The sequence below is a fragment of the Gavialis gangeticus genome, unplaced genomic scaffold, assembly GCF_001723915.1.
Source record: "Gavialis gangeticus isolate Ggan-Ray unplaced genomic scaffold, GavGan_comp1, whole genome shotgun sequence".
NCBI classification, from domain to species: domain Eukaryota; kingdom Metazoa; phylum Chordata; order Crocodylia; family Gavialidae; genus Gavialis; species Gavialis gangeticus.
In genome coordinates this window covers 142,391,423-142,412,340 of record NW_017729022.1, presented here as the reverse complement: position 1 = coordinate 142,412,340, position 20,918 = coordinate 142,391,423, and the positions used below count along the sequence as shown (strand labels likewise).

Here is a 20,918-nt window from a genome sequence, read left to right as displayed (position 1 = left end):
GAGCCCCCTCCCCCGCCAGTGCCCCTGGATGAGCTGCGGCTCCATCCTACACCCCGCCCAACCCCAGCTATGCAGCCCCTGCCCCACTCCCTCGCTGCAGGGGCCTTGATCTGCCCCCCATGCTCCTTCCCCCTTCTCCCCAACAGATTTATCAGCTGGCTACTGCTCTCCATGTCAGCCTAAAAAAATCTTTATTGGTGCACTAGTTTCTAGTTCTCTGAAAGCTATTCCATAGGATCCATCTTGTAGGTGTTTCCTATCCATTCTATGTAGCTGAAGCTTAAGAGTAGCTGAAGCTTAAGAGTAGAAAAGAAATTAATACTGTTTTAGTGTAAAAGGAACCTTCCAAAACAGTTATGAAAATTTACTGCATCAGGTGCAAAATCCACTCTCCTACTGTTTTCTGTGATGATGCAATAATCCAGTTCAATTTCTCTCTCTTGGTAAAGGAAAACAGATCAGGTCAGGCAAGTAGAATTTTGACAGATTTGCGAATGCTTAAAGAATAAGGGTATGTTTCTGTTTCAGAAGCTCCCAGTGGCAATTATAAAAAGGACTTTCAGCACATAACTATTTTTATACACAACACTTGTTTTCATTCTGGGCCTGTGTCCCAGTTGTGTTTACCATCTTCTGCACTAATGTCCTGTTCCAGCATAAATCGTGCTGTCACATCAGCTCTTCGAGTGTAGAAACAGTATAGAAAGTGGACTGGCTGGGTTATTATTTGCTATGTATTTATATGGAGTGGCTATATAAAGACTGTCTTTAATACACATTCCTTCTGAGACAGAAGATAAATGTATAACATTTAATAAATATGAAAGCTTATCTTAGGTTTGGGGGGTTTTTTTTGGTGAAAACTTGCCTTAAAATGCTACTTCAAACATAATCTCTTGTTATCTTCACCAGTAGGCAAGTAGGAGTGATATAAGTGACTTCCCAGCATGGCATGCAATGGAGAAGCACAGCTGGAAAAAAATAAGAATTGAATGGTTTGGTTTTAGAATTTGACATTATGCCAAATAACCTTGTTATTTTTTTTAACTTGGGGAAATCAGCAAGTTAATGTGTCTTTCATCTGTTTAACAAAAAAAGCAGTTCTTTAAACTCTTACTGTTTTTAAATAGTAAACATTGTCACATAATCTGACTTTCCTGATGTTGTTCTTTGTGGTTTTTATTACACCTTTTCATTTGAGGCTGGCTTAGTATTTTATAAGCATTAAGTTGATCTGCCTGTGACAGGTACATAATTGTTAGAAAAAATTTACAGGTGATTAAACTGAGGCACAGACTCTAAATTATTTTCCCCAAGATCAAATGATGATATGAGTGGCAGAACTGTGAGAATAGCATCCATTATGTCTGCACAATCCCTTGTTCTCCCAACTAGGTTATACTCCCTCCCTTGAGGGAGAATTGTTTAGGCTGAGACAGATTCTAGTATATATTGCTTATCTGCAGCTTGATGACAGCCTTAAGGCGAAGGCACATAAGACCATTTTAATTACATCTCGCCTTTCAAATACTATTTGGTTTATACACAGTAAAGTGTGTATACACAAATGAAGTGTTTTTCATTGACTAAATGTGTGGGGTAATCCTTTAAATTGTGTATATGAAATTCACATTTTGATAACTAATTGTGCTTAAATATTATGAAGTAGCAACATAATAAAAATGAACAAGTTCTAAGATGAAATCTAAAGAGCTTTTGTATTAAGTTTGTATTCTAATCAAATTATGGTACAAGTATCCTTTGCAATAATTACTTTATCATTGCATATCATGCAAACACATTTTCTTGTTCTGGTAGATTCCAGAAGGTGTAACTGGAGACACAGGAAGGGAACGGACTAAAACATTTACCTATGACTTTTCCTATTTCTCAGCAGACAGTAAAAGCCCAAACTATACATCTCAAGAAATGGTAGGATTTCTAAACTTTATTGATATTTTTTTTTCTTTTGACTGAAAAGATTATATGAAATGTTTTTCCTTTTACAGTTCTACCTGTGCAATTTGGAAATTCCCTAGATGTTTGAGAGTTGCACTGTAGCATAACTAACATTGTAAGTTCTGTGTTTTCTTACAGGACCGACAAAAATGCTTTTCACCTGATTCTCTCTTCTGATTATACTAATAGCCTTCAAATATAGAATTTGAATTTTCTCCTCTTTAAAGCTGAGCCTTTCTAGCCTGATGCCATCACCTATGGTATGAAGGCAATATTTCAAATAAAAGTATGCGATTACATGTTCATTGGATGCTAGTACTTAAATTAAGAGACACACAAATGTATGTGCACAGTTATGTACACCTAACTTTGAAATAAGTGTTTTTTGAAAAAAAATTAGCATGGATACTCTCTACCTTTGGATTCTGTACAAGCAAATTTGGGAAACAGACTGTTAAAATGAAAAAGGAATGTGTATCCTGTTAAAATATAAATGCAGCAGGAATTTTTAGGGGTGCACTAATGTATTGGTTCATATTAGCTTGCCACCAATAAAAGGAAAATTGACATTATCAGCAACTGGCTTTTTTTGGCTGGTGTAGCTGATAATGTCACCAATAAATGCCACATGCATGTGTGCAGCCACACACACGTACGCAGCTAGGAATGCAGCTCAGCAGCTTGGAGAGCAGTGTCCGGCCAATAAGTCTGTAGGGGAGAAGGAATGTGGTGGGGGGGACGATTGAAGCCCTCACTAATGGTGAGGGAGGGAGTTGGGTTGGGGTAAGGGCAGGCTCTGTCTAGCTGGGGTGGGGCAGGGCTCAGAGTGAAGCTGCAGGCAGCTCATGTGGGGGCCGTGGGTGGGAGGAGAGGGGTTGGCTCGCTGCTGCTGTGCACACTACTGTGCGTGGGGTGAGGGCAGGCTGCTTGTTGTAGGCTCAGGGCCAGGAGCTGTGCTGATCTCTTCCTGGTGGTGGGCCTGGAACGAGGCTGCACTTGTGGTGGGCGGGATGGGTGGCAGTGGCATTGGGAGGTGGGTTTATGGGGTGGTTGCTGTAGCATCCCCTTCCAGCACTACCACCACCTGCCCCAAATGCAGCCCCCTGCCAGGAACAGGCTGGTGCAGCCCCTGGTCCCAAGTCTACAGCAGGCCCTTGCCCCACACACAAATCTGGGGGGCACATGCCCAGGGATGTGCTCACTGGCAGGGAGCTGCCCCTCCCTGTACCCCGGGATAAGTTGTCTGCAGCTGCGCCCTGGCCTGGCTGCTCAGTCCCTGCCCCAGCCCCACTCCCTCCCTCACTGTGGAGGCCTTGATCTGCTCCCTCCAGTCCCTTCCCTTCCCCCATGCCCCTCCCCGCCCACAGACTTACCAGCTGAACGCTGCTTTCCAAGCTGCCGGGATGCATGTCGGCTATTGGATTGGTGTTGGCTGGCATATGGCTGGTTAATAATTGGCCATCTGTATTGGCCAAAAAAATCTTAAACAGTGTACCCTAGGAATTTCCATTGGTAATTGAAAGGTCCTTTGGACTCTTTGAATGTAACATTTGGGAATGTTGGCAGGCAGTAATTATGGTATGGGATTTAAAGCTTTAAAAAAACAAAAAAAACTTTCCACAGTAAAAAAAAGAAAAGGGGGGCGGGATTTGAAGCTGAGAATAAATTGTCTTATTGTAATAAAGGCTCTTTTTATTGGTAATTCTAACTTACATAGCTGTCTGATAGGGAATTTCTATCTATAGTTTCACCTGAACTATTTAATACAAAGAACTGGATTCTTTTTTTAAACTTCCATGTTCATTTTATAAACTAATTAACATGTACAACTGCAATTTAATCTAAAGCTTGATTACTTGTAAATTACTGAAACTTCTATTGTACAGTAGTTATCTCTGTTCTCTAGTTCTAAATTTTTTTTTCAGATGTTTTGTTTCTTTTCAAAAATATTATGTTACAGTTCAGGGTAATGAGGGAAATTTGGGAAACAAATTAAGTAAACATAACCATAAAAATATAGGTGCCTTATTCTGTAAAGCTTTCCTGTTCAGATAGAGTGTTTAAATCTTATTGACTTCATTGATGCTCTAGCAAATGCTTTAAGTTTAGGGGAGTGTTTTGCCAGAAATGGAATGGATTTAATGATGTATTTTGGGTCTTTTCCAAATTGAGAACTGAGGTTTTGGCTCTGGTCTGGCAAACACAACATAGGTTTAAGAAATGTTTAAGTCCATTGGGATGAATGGAACCAACTCATTTAGGTGCTTATTAGTGCTTTAGTCTGTGAGTATGTGGTTACATGAGCAATGATAACTAATTATCTTGCTGTTCAATTCCTGCTCCTAAAATACCTAATTGTGTGTGGAATAAAATCTTTTTATTGGTACACATTTGAGAAGATTTGCATCGGGATAATTACAATATCTTAAGGTTTTGATGATAAGTATTCATTAACTTTTATGTCTGTGTGCCTTCTCCATTTCCTTTATCTTTCTCTGCCCATCCTCAGAAATTGATAGGTTTGGTAGTGTAAATGCTTTATGAAATATGCCCTTGCCAAATGTTCTTGATTTTAATAGGTAAGCTGCTTATGTAGATTCAATAGTACTATTCCAGTATGCCTAAGAAATGTGTATGCATACATACATACATTCATGGATGGATGTGCACATATTCACACATGTGCATATAATAATTTTACAGAAATAAAATATTGAGTAGTGATGCATTCTTGGATTTTGTGTCAGCTGCTTTTTTCACCAGAGCCATTACCTGCTGCTGTGTGTCTGACCTTCAAAATCTGGGTTTTTACTAGTATAACATATTGATTTTTTTTTTTTTTTTAAACCCTCCCTTGCAAAAGAAAATCTTTCAACGTGAACTGAATGTGAAGTGATGCATAAGCCCTGTCCTACACTAGGCTTTTTTGTGGTACCAAAAAAAAAAATTGCAAATAAAGTTGAGATGTGCGTATAGAGTATCCTGGAACAATAAGTTTTAGAGGCGTGGAGTCTTCCATTTACAGGAATAATGTGTTAACTCAGAATTCTACATGTGACATTTTATCCACAATCTTTATTCAACTACTTCCATCTGATGTTGGTATCTCATAATCACAGCCTGAATCCCAGCATTTTTGGGCACCAAAACTCCCAACTCTTATCTGACCAGCTGCCAAAACCTCCATCCACAATCTTGCTTTTTGTTAATTAAAATGTGTGGAGCACATAGAAACTATATCAAATGAAGCTTCAAAATAAATAAGGCAGAGGCCAATTTCTTGCTTATATTATTCGTTTTCATAGTTTATTAATTGAAAACATTCATATTTTAGCTTTTATATCAAACTAGTGCAGAATTTTCAGTTTATTGCACCAGCCTCATAAAAGCTGGGTATCTTCCTTTAGAGTTTGGATTCATATTGCTGTGAAGCACAGTGGATCCTGCCTCCTAGCTACTTGTATTAGTAGCACATTTGGTTCATAGTTAAGCAGCTGAGTGATAAATGAAAGGGTGTCTAGTTTTATATGTCTTCTCAGTGCCCTCTTGTGGCCATAAATTGTGCTACACTGACTTAAGCATTAGACCATGAGCTGCAATTTACCTGCAAATTTATAACTAGATATCTCTGCAGCAAAATTGGAGGGAGTTTTTTGATTACTTATACTGGTCGTTAGAAATGACCAGCAATGTAAGCTAAGTGGTATATTTTGTTAAAGCCTACATTTTGAGGAATAGTCCAGAATGGTAACCTCCTATTCCTTGTGTCTAGATGTGATTGAACTTAACCTTGATTTTAATATTGTTAAGGGAAATGTAATTTGTATAATCTTCAATATCTTCTTTCCTATAAACTTCTTCAAATAATTTAACATGAGAGATTTTTAAACAGAAATATTTACAGTAAGAAGAACATATAGAGCAAAATGGTTGCTTTTTGCTCAGATTTGAATTGGGCTTGATTTGATTTGCATAGGACAGAGCTACTGAAAGTCTGTCTTTGGTAGGAATTGGAAAGAAGGCATTTTACCTTTTGCAGTAGCCAGGTTGTCTAGTGAAAAATAAAAGGTGGGAGAAAAATTAATAGAGTGTGAATAAAAGAAGACATAATGAGGTAGGTTTGAACAAACCCACAGAGGGTTTCTGAAAAGGAATAGTTATTAACTAGATTCTAAAATGAAAGATATGTTGATGGAATAGTTTGAGAGTAATGCACTTGCTCCTTTGTGAGAATGTGGAAAAATGGTTAGTAACAATTTGCATGTGCTAGAAGGCTGATATTTGAGGACCAGCCAAGGCTACAGGAAGCATTAAGTAGAGATGAGAATTTCAGCAGGCACTGCAGAGATGGTGAGATGAAGACATAAGCATAGCACTCTTGAAGGATGGAAAAATAAAATTCAGGGTGATATTGAGGTAGGGGGAGCAGGAGTTTAGTTAACCAAGGAAGTACTTGTCAAATAAAATAGCAGGGGGCGTGAATTGTGCTTAAGATTATCTAAGAATAGCCCTTCAGTCTGAGCTATGTAATTGAAGAGGACTGCAACAGAAGTACAGCTTTTTTGTTAAGGTGCAGGTAGAATTATGAAGGTGTCAAAAGAAGTTATAGTTAAGTATCATCAATGTTAATGTTTAATCCTAGCCAACATGCTCATCATAATCGTGATAATAGTTGACCCTCTGCTTCTCTTTTACTTGTATCAGATTTCAGAGGACAGTGTTTTGGATACTCCTTTGCATTGCTATCAAACTTCAGGGCAAGAGGGTTTGGGATGAGCTAAATAGGACTGGTACCATAGCTGAAAGGAGCTGGGAACACCTGTGTTTCTGTGCAGATAATTCAGAGAATGGGATAGAGGAGGGACTGAGAGAAAGTCACTGACTACATAGAACACCAATTTTTGTGCTTCTAAACAGATGGAAACTGAGACTGAACTCAAAGGTGCTGTTGGTGAGAGAGGAAAAAAAAAGACTACTTGCTTCATACACTTGGCTGAAAAAAAGCCATTAAATATGAAATGTGCTGACAGGATCAAAGAAGGATTTTCTTTTTAGGAAGTGAGTAGACACTTGCAGAGTCCTTATAGTTGGAGAAGATACCGGAGTTAAGTAGATATTTACAATAGTAAGATAGAAAGATAGTCAATACAGTGTCTGAGATCAGATGAAAAAATTGAAGAGGGAAGTCTGACATAATTTAAAGAGTGTCTTTCCAATTCTGTATGTCAGCAAGTTATGCAGTTGACAGGACCAAAAGTGGAGGAAAAAGACTGTGGCACTACTGAAAGCTGAATGCACCACTAACATTTTGTATTACATTAGACTCCTTGATGCTTATTCATTTAGAGCAAATATCTTTGGTCAAAGGTGGTATGTGCTAATAGAGCCATGGTATTATATAATATTTACAGTTATTAATTGAATGGAATAATATAATCAATGTATACCTGTTTCTTTTCTTCAAAACCGCATGATCCCCTTAAGCCTTTTTTTCTTTTTAGGTTTTCAAAAATCTTGGCACAGATGTTCTCAAATCTGCTTTTGAAGGTTATAATGCTTGTATTTTTGCATATGGACAGACTGGATCTGGGAAGTCCTACACTATGATGGGAAACGCAGTATGTTGTATTTTCAAACTTTTATTATGTAGTAATACTTTCCAAAAGGAATGCTGTTATTCTCTGTCTGGTCTGCAAACTGTGGATTTATTTTATGACTAACTTGTTAATAATAACCTGAGTTTTAGACATTTCCTTTTAGTTTTTTTAGAATAAATTTTAAATGGGAAGAAATCCATTTAAATGTTGCCCTGTTATATCTAATAATAAACCCTCCTTTGTGCAGCACAGATCAGAAGTTGTTTTTTAGTTCAGTGACTGGTTTCAGGTGGCTAACTTGAAGTGACCCTAATATATATTTTTTTTTATGATACTGGTACTGACTCAGTGCTTTCTGTAAAAGCCTATTTGTTCCTCCCTCATTCAGTGGGGTTAAGAAAAATAAAGATGGTTCCTTGATTCCTATTTGGACAAGAATTTCAAGTTGAGAATTGAAGTAAGAATGATAGTAGTGGGTTGAAGCTCTGACTCAGTCATTATGAAATATTATGCAGACCTTACTTTAAGGGATAACATTCAGGTAAACTGTAGCTTGGGGCTCCTAGCAGGGGAATGTCCAGTACCAGATTGTTGCCTCTATTGTATGAAATACTTGCTTAAAGAAAGAAGGAAGTGGCTGAGGAAAGGTGGTGAAGGGAGCAGCCAAAGTCTGCTGATTGAGTGCATCTAAGAGGTAGTCCTTATAGCAATGCTCCCTTTTAACCCTGGTTAAATAAAAGCTGCCTTCCTCTAGCAGAAGCCAGGAAGAATATATTGCCACTTACCCTACTTTGGATAAATCTGTCTTTGAGCCATAGTGGGGCCAGGTAATTTGAACCTTCCTGAGCTGCTAAGAGCAAACTTGGTTTCATTTTTATACCTCTGGTACACACAGAATAAGCTTTATGTATGTTATGAGGAGTCTCCATTATGGTGAATTAACAGAGTGGAATGTGGAGGCCAGAAAAAAATTTATGACTTGGGTATCTAAAATGATGAAAATAGAGTGCTAAGGAACATGTAGAACATGTGAGACTTCCTGTAAATTTAGGGACTATTTTGCACAAGAAAGGTGTAAGTGGCAATGTTACTTTAACCCTGTGAGAATAGTTTTGGTTGTGCATCATAAATGCTTTAATTTGGCTCTGAACTTTGGGTTATATCATCTACTTGCCTCCCAGAGTCTCAGGTCAGATGTTTTCAAATGACTGGCGCTTTCAGCTAGACAGCAGTTAAAGGAAACCTGTGTTAAAAGTACATTTCTTTTTCATGTTTTTCCTTAAAAATCAAAACTATTTGAGGGAGTTATCACTGCATTTGGGTTTAAAGTTCTGTTAACAAATATGCAATGGTTGTCAACTTCGTGAAGGTGCCCTAATTGCATTTGGGAGAAATTACAGAAAAGGTATGTCTCTACTGTGTCTGTGGAGTGCTCAGCTTCACTGCTGAGGAAATAAGTCCCAGTAAATTGCTCCCAATCTACATACATTAACTCCAGAAAGTGGGTAGTGAGGATACTGGCACTCTTGAGAGCACCAGGAAAATAGAACATGAATGTATTTCTGGGGGCCCTAGCACACATTACATTGATGGCATGATTAACACATTAATTTCATGAGAAGTAGTAATATTGCCATGCATTCACCCAATTTATGATGCTATATAGTGGCAAACCAGCCATAATGATATTCTACATAAAATGTGGAACTTGGTCATATCTGGTTTGTATGGCACCATAAATGGAACATGTGACACATCCCCATCCTGATGCTGACAGACAGCTAATTGTCAGCATTGGCATTAGGACTGGGACTGAAAATGGGCTTCTGAGTGCATGGGTTGCGAGGTTCCTAGTAGGGGGAGCTGAGAACTTCCCTTAATCTGGCATTTTAAAGATAGGAGCTGGGGGGCAAGGCAGACAACGAGCCCAGTCATGGAGAGCCCCTCACTAGGAATCTTTCAAGCACAATTGATTTGCAAGGTTCCTGTTCAAATAAGGTGCGATTCAAATTGGTCCCTGATCCTGAAAATGGCACGTCCTATGATATACAGCATGGCAGGAAGCATGATTGTTGGGATTGGGGATGAGATCCCAAACCATCATTATTTGAGCATCTCCCAGTGCTCTGGGGGTGTCCTGAGTTTGTCCTTACTACTTCATTTTCAGCATTGTTATGTGTGTAGTGAGCAGGCAGAGCTTATTTTCTTGATGGCATGAATGAGCACTCAGCTGCCACAGTGTTATTGTAAATCCCTTGATAAGAGGCTGATAGTCTTCCAGTAAAATCAGGAAGTCAGTGGTGAGTCCATAAATGACTGAGGAGGTCAATCTTAGATCTGCATGTTTAGGTCAGTTGCAGAAGAATATTTTTGTTAGGAGGGAGTACATGCAGGGCACAGCTCTCTGCCTTTATCTCTTTTGTCTGCCTCCATAGTGAGGTGAGTTTGCTTGAAATGGCAATGCCTTGTTGTACATTGTGGCACCACTGGGACAATTCAGTGGCCAAGTCTCTCAGGTATTGATGTTAATATCATGTTTCTTCAGATTGGCCTTCATGGTGTTTTGAATCTCTTCTTTTGCCCACTTCTAGAGTACTAGCCATCAGTGAATTGGGACTATAGGACCTATTTTGGGAAGTGGTTTTCAGGCATCCTTAAGACGTATCCTGTCCAATGGACCTGGTGCCATATGTACATGGCTTCAATGCTGGTGGTGTTTTCTTGAGCCAGAATGCTGGCATTTGTTTTTCTGTCCTTCCAGTTGATACTGAGGGTTTTCTAAAGACAGTGCTGATGGTAGTGTTCCAAAGTTCCCATGTGTTTCAATATGCCATCCAAGTTTCAGACCCTTTTACAGTTTAGGGCTGACAATAGCCTGGTAGCTGAGAAGATTGATCTGGGTTATGATCACTGAAGATATGATTTTGGAGATGTCCAAAGGCAGCACTGGCAGATTTTATCCACTACAGTACTGCATGTTGTTTCCTATGTTAACTTTTTGGGAAAGGTGGCTAACCTGGGAGGAGAAATGCTCAATATTCTTCAAGGATGGTTCTCTAATTGCAATATGTGAACGAGCAGCTGGATGGTTTGGGATGGGTCAGTAAAGAATCTTGTTTTTCCTGAAGCTGACAACAAGTCCAAGCATTTCATATGCTTCACAGAAATGACCAGGAGTGACCTGGAGTTCTTCAGTTGAGTGGGCACATAGAAGAGTCATTCATGTATTGAAGATCAGTAATGGAGGTGTTGGTTATATTGGATCTGGAATGTAACCAGTTCATTCTAAAGATATGTCCATGTGGTATTGGATGCTGATTCCAGATGGAAGTCTGTCAGCAATAAGATGCAGAAGAGCTGTCATACAGACGAAAATGAATGTTTGTGCAATCGCATATTCTTTCTTGACACCAGTTCTAATAGTGAAAGGATCCATTTTCAAGCCATTCCTTAGGATGCTTTCTGTCATGTCATCATGGAGTCTGATGTGATGGTAATAAATTTTCTTGAACATCCGGATCTCATCAGGATCCTCGATAGGACCTCTCTTTTGATTGAATCAAAAGCTTTACTTAGGTAGTGAAGGCTGTGTAAAGATCTTGGTGTTGCTCACAGCCCTTCTGCAGCAGATCTTGTCTTCTGTACCTCTGAGTGGTCTGAAACCACATTGGGACTCAGATGAAAGCTCCCCAGTGACGAAAGTGAGTGTATTGAGGAGAATACAGGCATGACTTTCGCAGCTATGGACAAGAGTGCAATAGTAATAGCTGCGATCTGATCTGTCTCCTTTCTTGAATATGGTTATGATTTTGGCATCTCTCAAGTCGCTGGAAATTTGTTCTTCATAGTAACAGTGTATTAGGTGGGAGCTTTTTTCCACGTTGCTTATACATTTCAGCTGGTATTCCATCAGGACCACTGTGCTTTGTTGTTTTTTATCTGCATAATGGCTTTCAAGGCCTCTTGATAAGCTGGCGCAAAGTAATCCTTAATGGGGTGCCGTGGAATGGTCTCAATGTTATTGTCTTCAACATCAGAATCTCAGTTCAGGGGCTTTTGAAAGTGCTGCTTCCACTGTGTGTTGGTGATGGAGCTGTCTTGAAAGCTTGTTGTTCTATCCTTGGACCTCAGAGGAGCGGTGTCTTGTTTGTTTGGACCACAGATAGCTTTGGTTGCACTGAGGAAACTGGTCCTGGCTATGGGTAAACTTGAATCTCTTTTGACTTGTCTTCCTACCACTTATTCTTTGGCTCTTAAATTTTCCTCTGCATCTCAGTTTAGGTGGCAACAAATGTCTTGCTTCTGTTTGGAGTTGATGTCATTGTGCTAAGCTTTGAAGGCTGTCCCTTCTGTCAAAGCTTGTATTTCTCTGTCATTCTCATTGAACCATTCCTGATATTTCTTTGTGGAGAAGCCTTGAGGTTTTTTGCATGCCTTGTCGATGCGTTTCTTGAGGCTGTCCCACTGATCAGTGGTGTTGAGATCATTAGGGAGGTGGGAAAGTTTTTCACTGAGGCTCGGCAGAAGACGATTGCTTTTATCAGGGTCTTTCAAGCAACTGATAATTGAACCTCTTCCTTGGTTGCTTCTTTCATTTTCATCATTTTTGTTTTTGGATTGCTATTAGTTTAGAAACCGTGCCCTTGATCTTGCTACCATGGGTAACTGTAACCAGGAGTGCAAGACTCCATTACAAGACATGCAAACCTCTCTACCACATCAAGATGATTATTCCCTTCTATTTAGCACTGATGAGGCCACATCTGGAGTAATGTGTCCAGTTTTGGGCCTCCCACTACAGAAAGGATACAGACAAATGGGAGACAGTTCAGCAGAAGGCAAAAAAATGGTTAGGGAGCTGGGGCACATGACTTCTGAGGAAAGGCTGAGGGACCTGGCTTATTTAGTCTGGAGAAGAGAAGACTGAGGGGATTTAATAGCAGCCTTCAACTGTCTCAAGGGGGGTTCGAAAGAGGATGGAGCTAGACTGTTCTCATTGGTGGCGCATGACAGAGCAAGGAGCAGTGGTTTCAACTTACAGCAGGGGAAGTTTAGGTTAGATATTAGGAGAAATTTTCTCACTAGGAGGGGAGTAAAACACTGGAACAGGTTACCCAGAGAAGTTGTGAAATCTTCATCCTTGGAGGTTTTTAAGCCGCAGCTAGACAAAGCCTTAGGTGGGATGATCTAGTTGAGGATGGTTCCTGCTTTGAGCAGAGGGATGAACTAGATGACCTCCTGAGGTCCCGTTCATCCCTAATTTTCTATAATTCTAAAGTTGTGATCCGTGGGAGGAGCCACAGTGTGGAATTACAATAGTCTGTTTAATTTGCAAAATTAAAAGCAGTGGATTAAAGACTGTGTTAATGTGTTACTGTAATTGCTTGTAGGTTGCCTGCTGGTTTAGACTTGTGTGTAAATGTTTAGTTAATTTTAATAAGAAATATATCTATGTGACTGACAGGAAAACATAAGAAAACAAATTTATGGCTACATGATGTATACATTTTTATTTTTCCTTGATTTTATACTTATTTTAAATGTAGTAGAGCTGTCTGTGTTTCTGCTTGCCCAGCATTTCATGTTTTAAGACCCTGTTTTAGTTGCTTATAACTATATTAAATCTAAATTAGATGGGCTGATTCTTTCCATATTCATCATCTGCTTCAGGCTAAAATTCTCTTGAAAGATTTGCTTAGAGCTGCTTACTATTTGCCAAGACAGAGACAGCATTTTTAAGCCATGTTTAAAAACAAGATGGAAAGAAGCTTTGGAGCAGGACTTAGGCATTTGGCAGGGCATGGCAGCCTTTCTGTTAGCCAGATATGACTCAGTTTTAAGTCTGTAAAAAAATCTCTGAGAAAGGAAAAGAGGCATGGCTCCTTGACTGAAATACAGAGGGATGAGGAGTTGGGCTAGAGAAAGAGGGACTAGATTGCATCAAGGAGAGAGACCACCCTGGAATGGGCAGGATGGAAAGGCCATGACTGCAAGTATGAGGAGGAAATTCAGACAGTGGAAATTTGAGACTGGGAGGTGGGCAGCAAAGACAAATTATATGGGAACCCAGTAATGTAACTGAGGAGGGATAGCTGGGGCAGCAGCCCTGGGGTATCACATTTTTAAAATACATCGCACACAAAAAATAATTGCAGCTGGCTGGGCCAGTGCTGATGGCACTGATGCTGCCTAGTGGGCTGAAGTTACTCAGTTTGTGGTGTTACCCTGCTATACTTCTGGGGGAACTAGACAGGGGGAGTGGGTTGGGTCTAGCTGAGGAAGAAAGGAAGAATGAGGAGGCCTGAGAAGAATTGAAGTTGGCTGAGAGTGAGAAGAGATTGGTGGGAGGAGAGCCTGGCTTGAGGAGGTGGCATCTTAGAAGAGGCAGGACAAGCATAGGATACACTGGAAAGGAAGTAGGCAGAAAGCATCAGGTTTGAGATGAAAAGGAGAACAAAAGGGCTGTGTCTTGTTCCTAGTATCTCAGCGGTCTTCTGTTGTGAAACCCTCTGGCAATGTATGTCTCATACCCCTTTAGTAGCTGTTCTATATAAAAGATGAGGGGTTCCTCTGTTAGTTCAAGCAGCAGAAGTCTGTGCAGTGGATATATGAGGGTTACCACTATGTTGATGAGCCACGTGGGTTATAGCACAATTCCTTGTGATGGAGTTTCCTTGCTTTGTAAAATCCAAGGAAACTGCACACACACAACTATTGAAAGCAGGTTGGAAATTCAAGCACTCAGAAGTAAAGACATCAGAATTATGGTTGTTTTAGGTTGTCTCCCTTGTAGATATGTCTTAAGTATGGTGTTACATACTTTTACCTACAGAACTCCAGGCTCACGTAGTGTACAGAAAGAACTACATTTCAGGGATGAATAAGGATTATGTAGAGAAGAGGGCCATTATCTGGAGGGCTTGAACCTCTTACTGGAAACAATGGATGGTGTGTAGTGAATGGGTGGCGTTATAGATGAGCAATGGACTCATGGTTAAGATGGGTGAATGATGCTTTGGAAAAACTGTTTTTATTTGTTGGGCTGCATTTGTGCTCCAAATAGTTGGAATATGTGTGGGCAGGAAGGCTATAAAGTATAGGCAAAACCAGTGAGTTAGCGCCAGGATTCAAATTGCAACATCGTTAATTTCTAATTTGTTTTTAAAGTGAAATAGAATAAGAATACAGCTATTAAAAATGTGCTTGTTGTATATCAAGTTCTCTGACTCTGGATATTGTCACTTGCATCTTGTGATTTGGGGAGTTTGTTTTTTTTTAAATATGCAGTGTGTTTGAGTATATGTGCATATAAAAATTATGTTGCAGGGTGATGTTGGTTTAATACCTCGAATTTGTGAAGGATTGTTCAGCAGAATAAATGAAAAGACAAGATGGAATGAGGCGTCCTTCCGAACAGAAGTCAGGTAAGTCTTGTAGTTGTTATATCAGTTGCTGATTAATAGAGCCATTTTTGTTACAAATTTCTATTTTCACTTTTTAGTATCTCTTGGAAAAATGTGTTTGTTTGAATGCATCTTTTTATGTTTATCCCCAAAACAGATTTTTGTTGAATGCTGTCATCAAATGTGTGCAGTAGTTCTCTATGCTTCCCATTGCACCTGCCACTATTTATGATATGAAAATTAATTTTCTGTTATAAAGCATCTTTGTCCCAATTGCCTTTTCCCAGCCCATGTCCTGCTCTTTCACATGTTCACACACATCCTCACTTTTATTTTTCTGCCTCTCTTCTTCTCACAGATCAAGCATATTTTAATCTTTATTATGTTAAAAATAAATAGCCAGTCTTAACCTGACCTGCTCTTTTAGTGTCCCTCTGTCTCCCTTCTGTTAGTTCATTACGAACTTATTCTTTCAGTAATTTTTGCTTTTAAAATTTGTATGATTTGATACTTTTCTGAATTCCAATTTTTTTTTCAGTTATTTGGAAATCTATAATGAACGTGTGAGAGATCTTCTTAGGCGGAAGTCTTCAAAAACATATAATTTAAGAATACGAGAACATCCAAAAGAAGGGCCTTATGTTGAGGGTAAAAAACTAAGTCCTTTGAACTTCCTTGATACTTTCAGTTTCTATGTTTAATTATATAACCTTTCCTTATTTTAAAGTTGTAAATAGATGTGAAAATGAAGAATAACATGGATCATCATCCTAAGACCTTAATGGGGAACAAGGTTTATTTTATTTTGAACCCTTTTAAAGTATAGGTTTCCCTCGCTTTATGCTGTTCCTGGAAAACGGTCCAAAACTCAAATTTGCATAAAGGGAACCCGCTTTACAATGTAATGAATAGGGATACATTCCAAGACCTCGACTGTACTGACCTGCAGACCCATTTCTACCACTTTTACAAGGCAATTTTGCTATTCACCAACAGCAGACTGCACAGAAGCACAGGGTGGTGGTGCATGTTTAGTTGGTGTGAAGAGAAGCTGGTGAAGGGTCTTCAGTGGCAGACTCCGCATCACTGGTAGGAGGTACAGAACCAGAGAGAGGGGTAAGGAGATAAGCTGGCGGGACATTTAGAAGCCGTAATTGGGATGGCAACTACAGAAACGCGTGTTGCAGACAAGGAGCGAGGAGCACAGATCCGCACAGGAGTATATTTTGGTGCGTGTCGCTCCCACAGTGCCACGGACAAAGCAGCTGACTGCGGGCTTCCACCACACTGATCCCATAAGAGTGAATTTACCTTACATATAACAAATTTTTGGCATAAAAGGGGTCATCGCATAAGAGCAAATTCGCACATACAGAGCCCGCAAAAAGTGAGGGAAACCTGTAAAGCAGTATTTTGCAGTAGGAAATCTATGCCATAGGAAATCTGTGATATTGGATCTAATTTAGAAATGCAGGTGTGTGTCCCTTGAGAGATTACACATCTACCTGCTTTATATACTTAACGAGGTTTGCATTTTTCTCTTTAAGCTAATCCACTGCAGTGTATTTATAATAAATATATTGTTCAATATAATATTATATGCAGTGTATTAAGAAGGACTGTCTGGTATTTTTCTTGCAAGGCCTTATTCTTTCCTTTAAGAGAGATAAAGGAAATCTTATTATAAATGCTGGCTGTGAAATTGCAGCACTGCTGTATAGCATTGTGGCAGAGTTGAATTTTGTTGCCATACGTTCATAAATGTCCTTTAATTGCTCTTGCTTCTGTTCAGATTTGTCCAAACATTTAGTACAGAATTATACGGATGTAGATGAACTTATGGAAGCAGGAAATATAAACCGAACCACTGCTGCAACTGGAATGAACGATGTTAGCAGCAGGTCTCATGCCATTTTCACGATCAACTTCACTCAGGTATAGAGACTTGCCTTGATTTTTAATGCCCAGTTCCATGTAACAGCTTAACTTACAAAATGGAATATATAGTTGTCAGATCAACAGCTTGAGGAGAGCTAGTTACCTCTATTGTTGACTGTATCAGAGAAATATTAAAGCAGCAGTCAACTGTTGAAGGTAGGCTTTTACCAGTTACTGTCTGTTTGGAAACTTGGACTTGAGAGTAACTTTATCAGGTATGGACAGGTGAAGTACTCCAATTTGCACTTCAGCTTTGTGCAGATGCATGGTCCCTTTCCCCCAACTCCCTCCCCAATCCTTTCTTGAGCATTTCAAAATGGTCGCGCAGGTAGGGCTAGTGCTTTTCAGGCAGGGGGATAGAGAACAGGAATTCATACATGTCTTTGTCTTCCATATCTGGAGGCTTCCAAGAACCTTCTGTCACATTTTCCACCTGTAGGGATAGGTGGGAAGTGGAGTATTATTGGTTGTGGGAGGACTGTGCAAACACCTATAGGGCTCTGATGGAAGGTACAACTATTTAGGGACGTGCTTCAAAAATGCTCTCTTTTTTCATGGGTCATTTTTGGAGCACTTAGTGGGGTATGAATGTCTATACTCTGGCTGTTTGTAGTGCTTCAGAGGCAGTTGGAGCTCTTCAAACAGCATGTCTGTCCATGGCCCGGGAGGAAAGATGCTGGCCTGAATGTACAATTTGCTTCTTCATTTTGTCAAAACTGTGTGCCACAATGAATTACTCAGCTGAAATCTTATGGAGAAGGATAAGAAGCCAGCCAACAAATGATCTTAATGTATTGAGCATTGGGGGGATTCTGTGAATTTAAATTTGTATTAACAGATTCATACTAAATTTTAGAAATAGGAGGAAGTTGTGGTTAAGATCCTAGGGTTAGAAATGTAAAATCATGAGGGCGCTCCTACAAAATAGGGCTTTTGGAAATCTGAATGAAAACTGTGTTAGCTAATATCTAGATTTATAGCTGAGAGCTTAATATAAATTCTGTATGTGGGTTATGGTGTACAGCTCTGTATACGTGGTACCCAAGTTTGAATGTAGGCTTAAGGGATATGGTTATTTGTACCTATTTTATAGAATGAGTTACTTAAATGAATATCTTGTAGTGGCTTGTGATCATTCAAGCTCCTTTCTGGTCTGTTTCTTGTATACCTGTTCTCTGAAGCCCTGTTAGTCTAAGCAAATTACATTAAGACATGACAAAGAAAGGGCAATCGATCTGTATTCAGTAAGATTTCAGAGCTTTATAGCTTAACAATTTTTGAAAATGATGGGTTTTTTTTGTATTTTTCTTTAGGCTAAATTTGATTCTGAGATGCCTTGTGAGACTGTTAGCAAGATTCATTTGGTAGATCTTGCTGGAAGTGAGAGAGCAGATGCCACTGGTGCTACAGGGGTTAGATTAAAAGAAGGAGGGAATATTAACAAATCTTTAGTTACTCTGGGAAATGTCATTTCTGCCTTAGGTATGTCTCTCTCTCTCTTTTTTTTAAAGTGCCCTCATCCCTCATATCTATCTGCATTTTTGAAGAAAATTAATGAAAACATATCACTTTTATTTCTTCTCTCAGCTGATTTATCTCAGGATGTAACAAATTCTCTTGCAAAGAAGAAGCAAGTATTTGTGCCTTACAGGGACTCTGTGTTGACCTGGCTGTTGAAAGACAGCCTAGGAGGAAACTCAAAAACTATAATGATTGCCAGTAAGTGTTTAAATTACTTTCCTACATGCTTAAAAGGATTAGTTGTAAATATTTAGATTCTAAATACTTCATTAGGAAATGACACTATTTATACTCCTCAGTGATCTCTTTGAAGGGAATACTTTTCAAATATCTACTCTTTAACCGTGCTGTTTCTCTTAATGTGTGTGGTGCATGTTATCTTAAAGAAGTTGGAGAGAGATAGCATGTACTTCCAGCAGTAAACTGAAGGCATAAAGAATTGTGCTTGCACCAAGGGATCCTGATTTTGTGCTTGCACCAAGGGATCTCTGGGACCTGAGTGAGGGACCAGTGCCAACCCCTAATTGCTTCTCAGTCTGGAGTCCTTGGTGTGAGTCTGCCTGGGAATGAAAGAACTGGGTTAGCCCACTCTTTCCCCACACTGGGAACACCCTGGTCTCAAGAAGGTGCAGAGAGCAGGGGAGAGAGGATGGTTCCGAGTTGAATGTCTGTATTGCTCCTTCTTGTGGAATCACTTCTAGTGATGGAAACAAGTTGTATGTGGCTTGTGTCTGACTGGTCATGAGTGTGCATGCAGTCATTAGTTTTTCACTTCCCTGAGTAGTGTGTGCATAACTATGAACCCACTCTGAAAAATATCTGACTCTACCTATTCCATTCTCCATTGTTCATTTTTTGTGTGTATATGTATTTGTGAATCTGTAGTAATTAGCTTAGCTGATCAATAGATCCTCAAATCAAAGGTCCATCCAGTACATATACATTCCAGACACAGAATAAATATCCAACCTGGTACATTCAATCACCAGTCTAAAAATGAAATCTTGCTTTTCTTTTTTCCTAGTCTGTATTATCACCAGTAATAAAGATCTTACATTACTAATTTAGTCAGTAATTCTGTTGATGTGGGAGAAAATTTCTCAAGACTGTCTCTGCTGCATTAATATGGGAAAATAGTTCCTTATTTACCGGAATCATAGACAGCTTCAAATTTTAAGATGACCCCCCCCACCCAATAATTAAACTCTATACATGGATTATTATAAATTTGTTATATTTTTTCATGTATAGAATATCATTATTGGAGAGCTGTTTTAAATTTGTCCCCCAGCTGCTGTGGCAGGGAAAGCAGCAGCAGGAGGTGAAGGGCCCTGTTCCTTAACTTCCTTGCCTGTCTCTCTGCCCCTTGTCCTTCCTCTTGTGCTGGTGCCTGCCACCTGTCCTGCTGCTTACCCCCTGCCTGTGCTCTATGCTCTTTGCACCCACCCACATGTGCCTGTGCCTGATCCCTGTTACCTGTCCCCAACCTCTGTCTGTGCCTGACCTCTGCCACCTCCATCCCCCATCCCTCTCTGTGCTTACCTTTGCTTGCAGCTCTCCTCTGGCTCAAGGGCAGTTGAAAGCAGTGGCAGCTCTGGGCTCAGCCAGGTTGAAGAGTAAAAAAGTAGCAGAAGGTAAGTGGTGGGAAGGGCAAGCTGGGGCTCTTTGTACCACCCCCTATGCCCTGAATGGTCTCTCCCACATTGCCCTAGCTGTGTGCTCACTCCCATGCCACTTTGGCCCAGGTCAGGCAGTGGGGCCAGCTGTGGTTTTGGGCCTTGGTGAAGCCAGAGCTGAGCCCCAGGCCAGTATGCAAATCTAAAATGAGCCTTTTTCCCCTCCTTGTTTTGGGAGGGGGGAGCCCTTGTCTTGGATTGGAGTAAATATGATAGTTTGAACCATTTAAATTAAGAATATACTTAGGAGGCAGCACTGATTGAGAATGTGTATTTTTATATAAGATGCCAGGTTCTCTTTATGGACACTGAGCATTTTAAGTTGTGCTAAACTTTATGTTTTATACTCAGTTCTTTTAACTGTGTTCACAGCCCTTCTCATTCCACAATTTTGTCAGCCTGTTAGGAGAGGGAGGGAGGGGAAACAACAAGCTAAAGAAATAAAGCCAGGATAAGGTTAAATATTGGCACGTTCAGGAGTAGAAGTGTTGAGGTGCACTGGACAGTTCAAAGTTATTAAGGATCTTTTTTACTCTCTACTCACATAAGTGTCATGTAGGCCAACCTTAGTTACCTTTTGGGATTTTGGTTGGTAGAGAGCAGTTTGAATGAGTGGTGTGTAATCAATAAGATACTGGTTCTTTGTTCTGAATTGCTTGAAAGATGCATGTTCCCAGAGTAAATGCTTCTGTATGCATGAGCTTGGAATTTTCCATGTGCCAGTTTCGGAAGCATAGCTGCAGGCTTTAGTTAGTTTTTTCTGGGTGCATCTGCACATGCTATTAATGCGATTGAATAAACTCCAGTGCAATTTGCACCAGTTT

The 20,918-nt window shown here is 39.8% G+C and overlaps 1 protein-coding gene across 5 annotated transcripts in view; it reads left to right on the top strand.

The window, feature by feature from the left end:
• The window catches only part of KIF16B (kinesin family member 16B), a 399,273-nt gene that overhangs the window by 60,654 nt on the left and 317,701 nt on the right, over nucleotides 1-20,918 (top strand). For all 5 annotated transcript variants that reach the window (XM_019516257.1, XM_019516256.1, XM_019516255.1 and 2 more), the window contains exons 3-9: nucleotides 1,819-1,932; nucleotides 7,461-7,577; nucleotides 14,883-14,980; nucleotides 15,498-15,607; nucleotides 16,752-16,894; nucleotides 18,211-18,379; nucleotides 18,485-18,616. In XM_019516257.1, coding sequence (XP_019371802.1) covers nucleotides 1,819-1,932; nucleotides 7,461-7,577; nucleotides 14,883-14,980; nucleotides 15,498-15,607; nucleotides 16,752-16,894; nucleotides 18,211-18,379; nucleotides 18,485-18,616 — 883 coding nt within the window. The remainder of the gene's footprint in view (nucleotides 1-1,818; nucleotides 1,933-7,460; nucleotides 7,578-14,882; nucleotides 14,981-15,497; nucleotides 15,608-16,751; nucleotides 16,895-18,210; nucleotides 18,380-18,484; nucleotides 18,617-20,918) is intronic.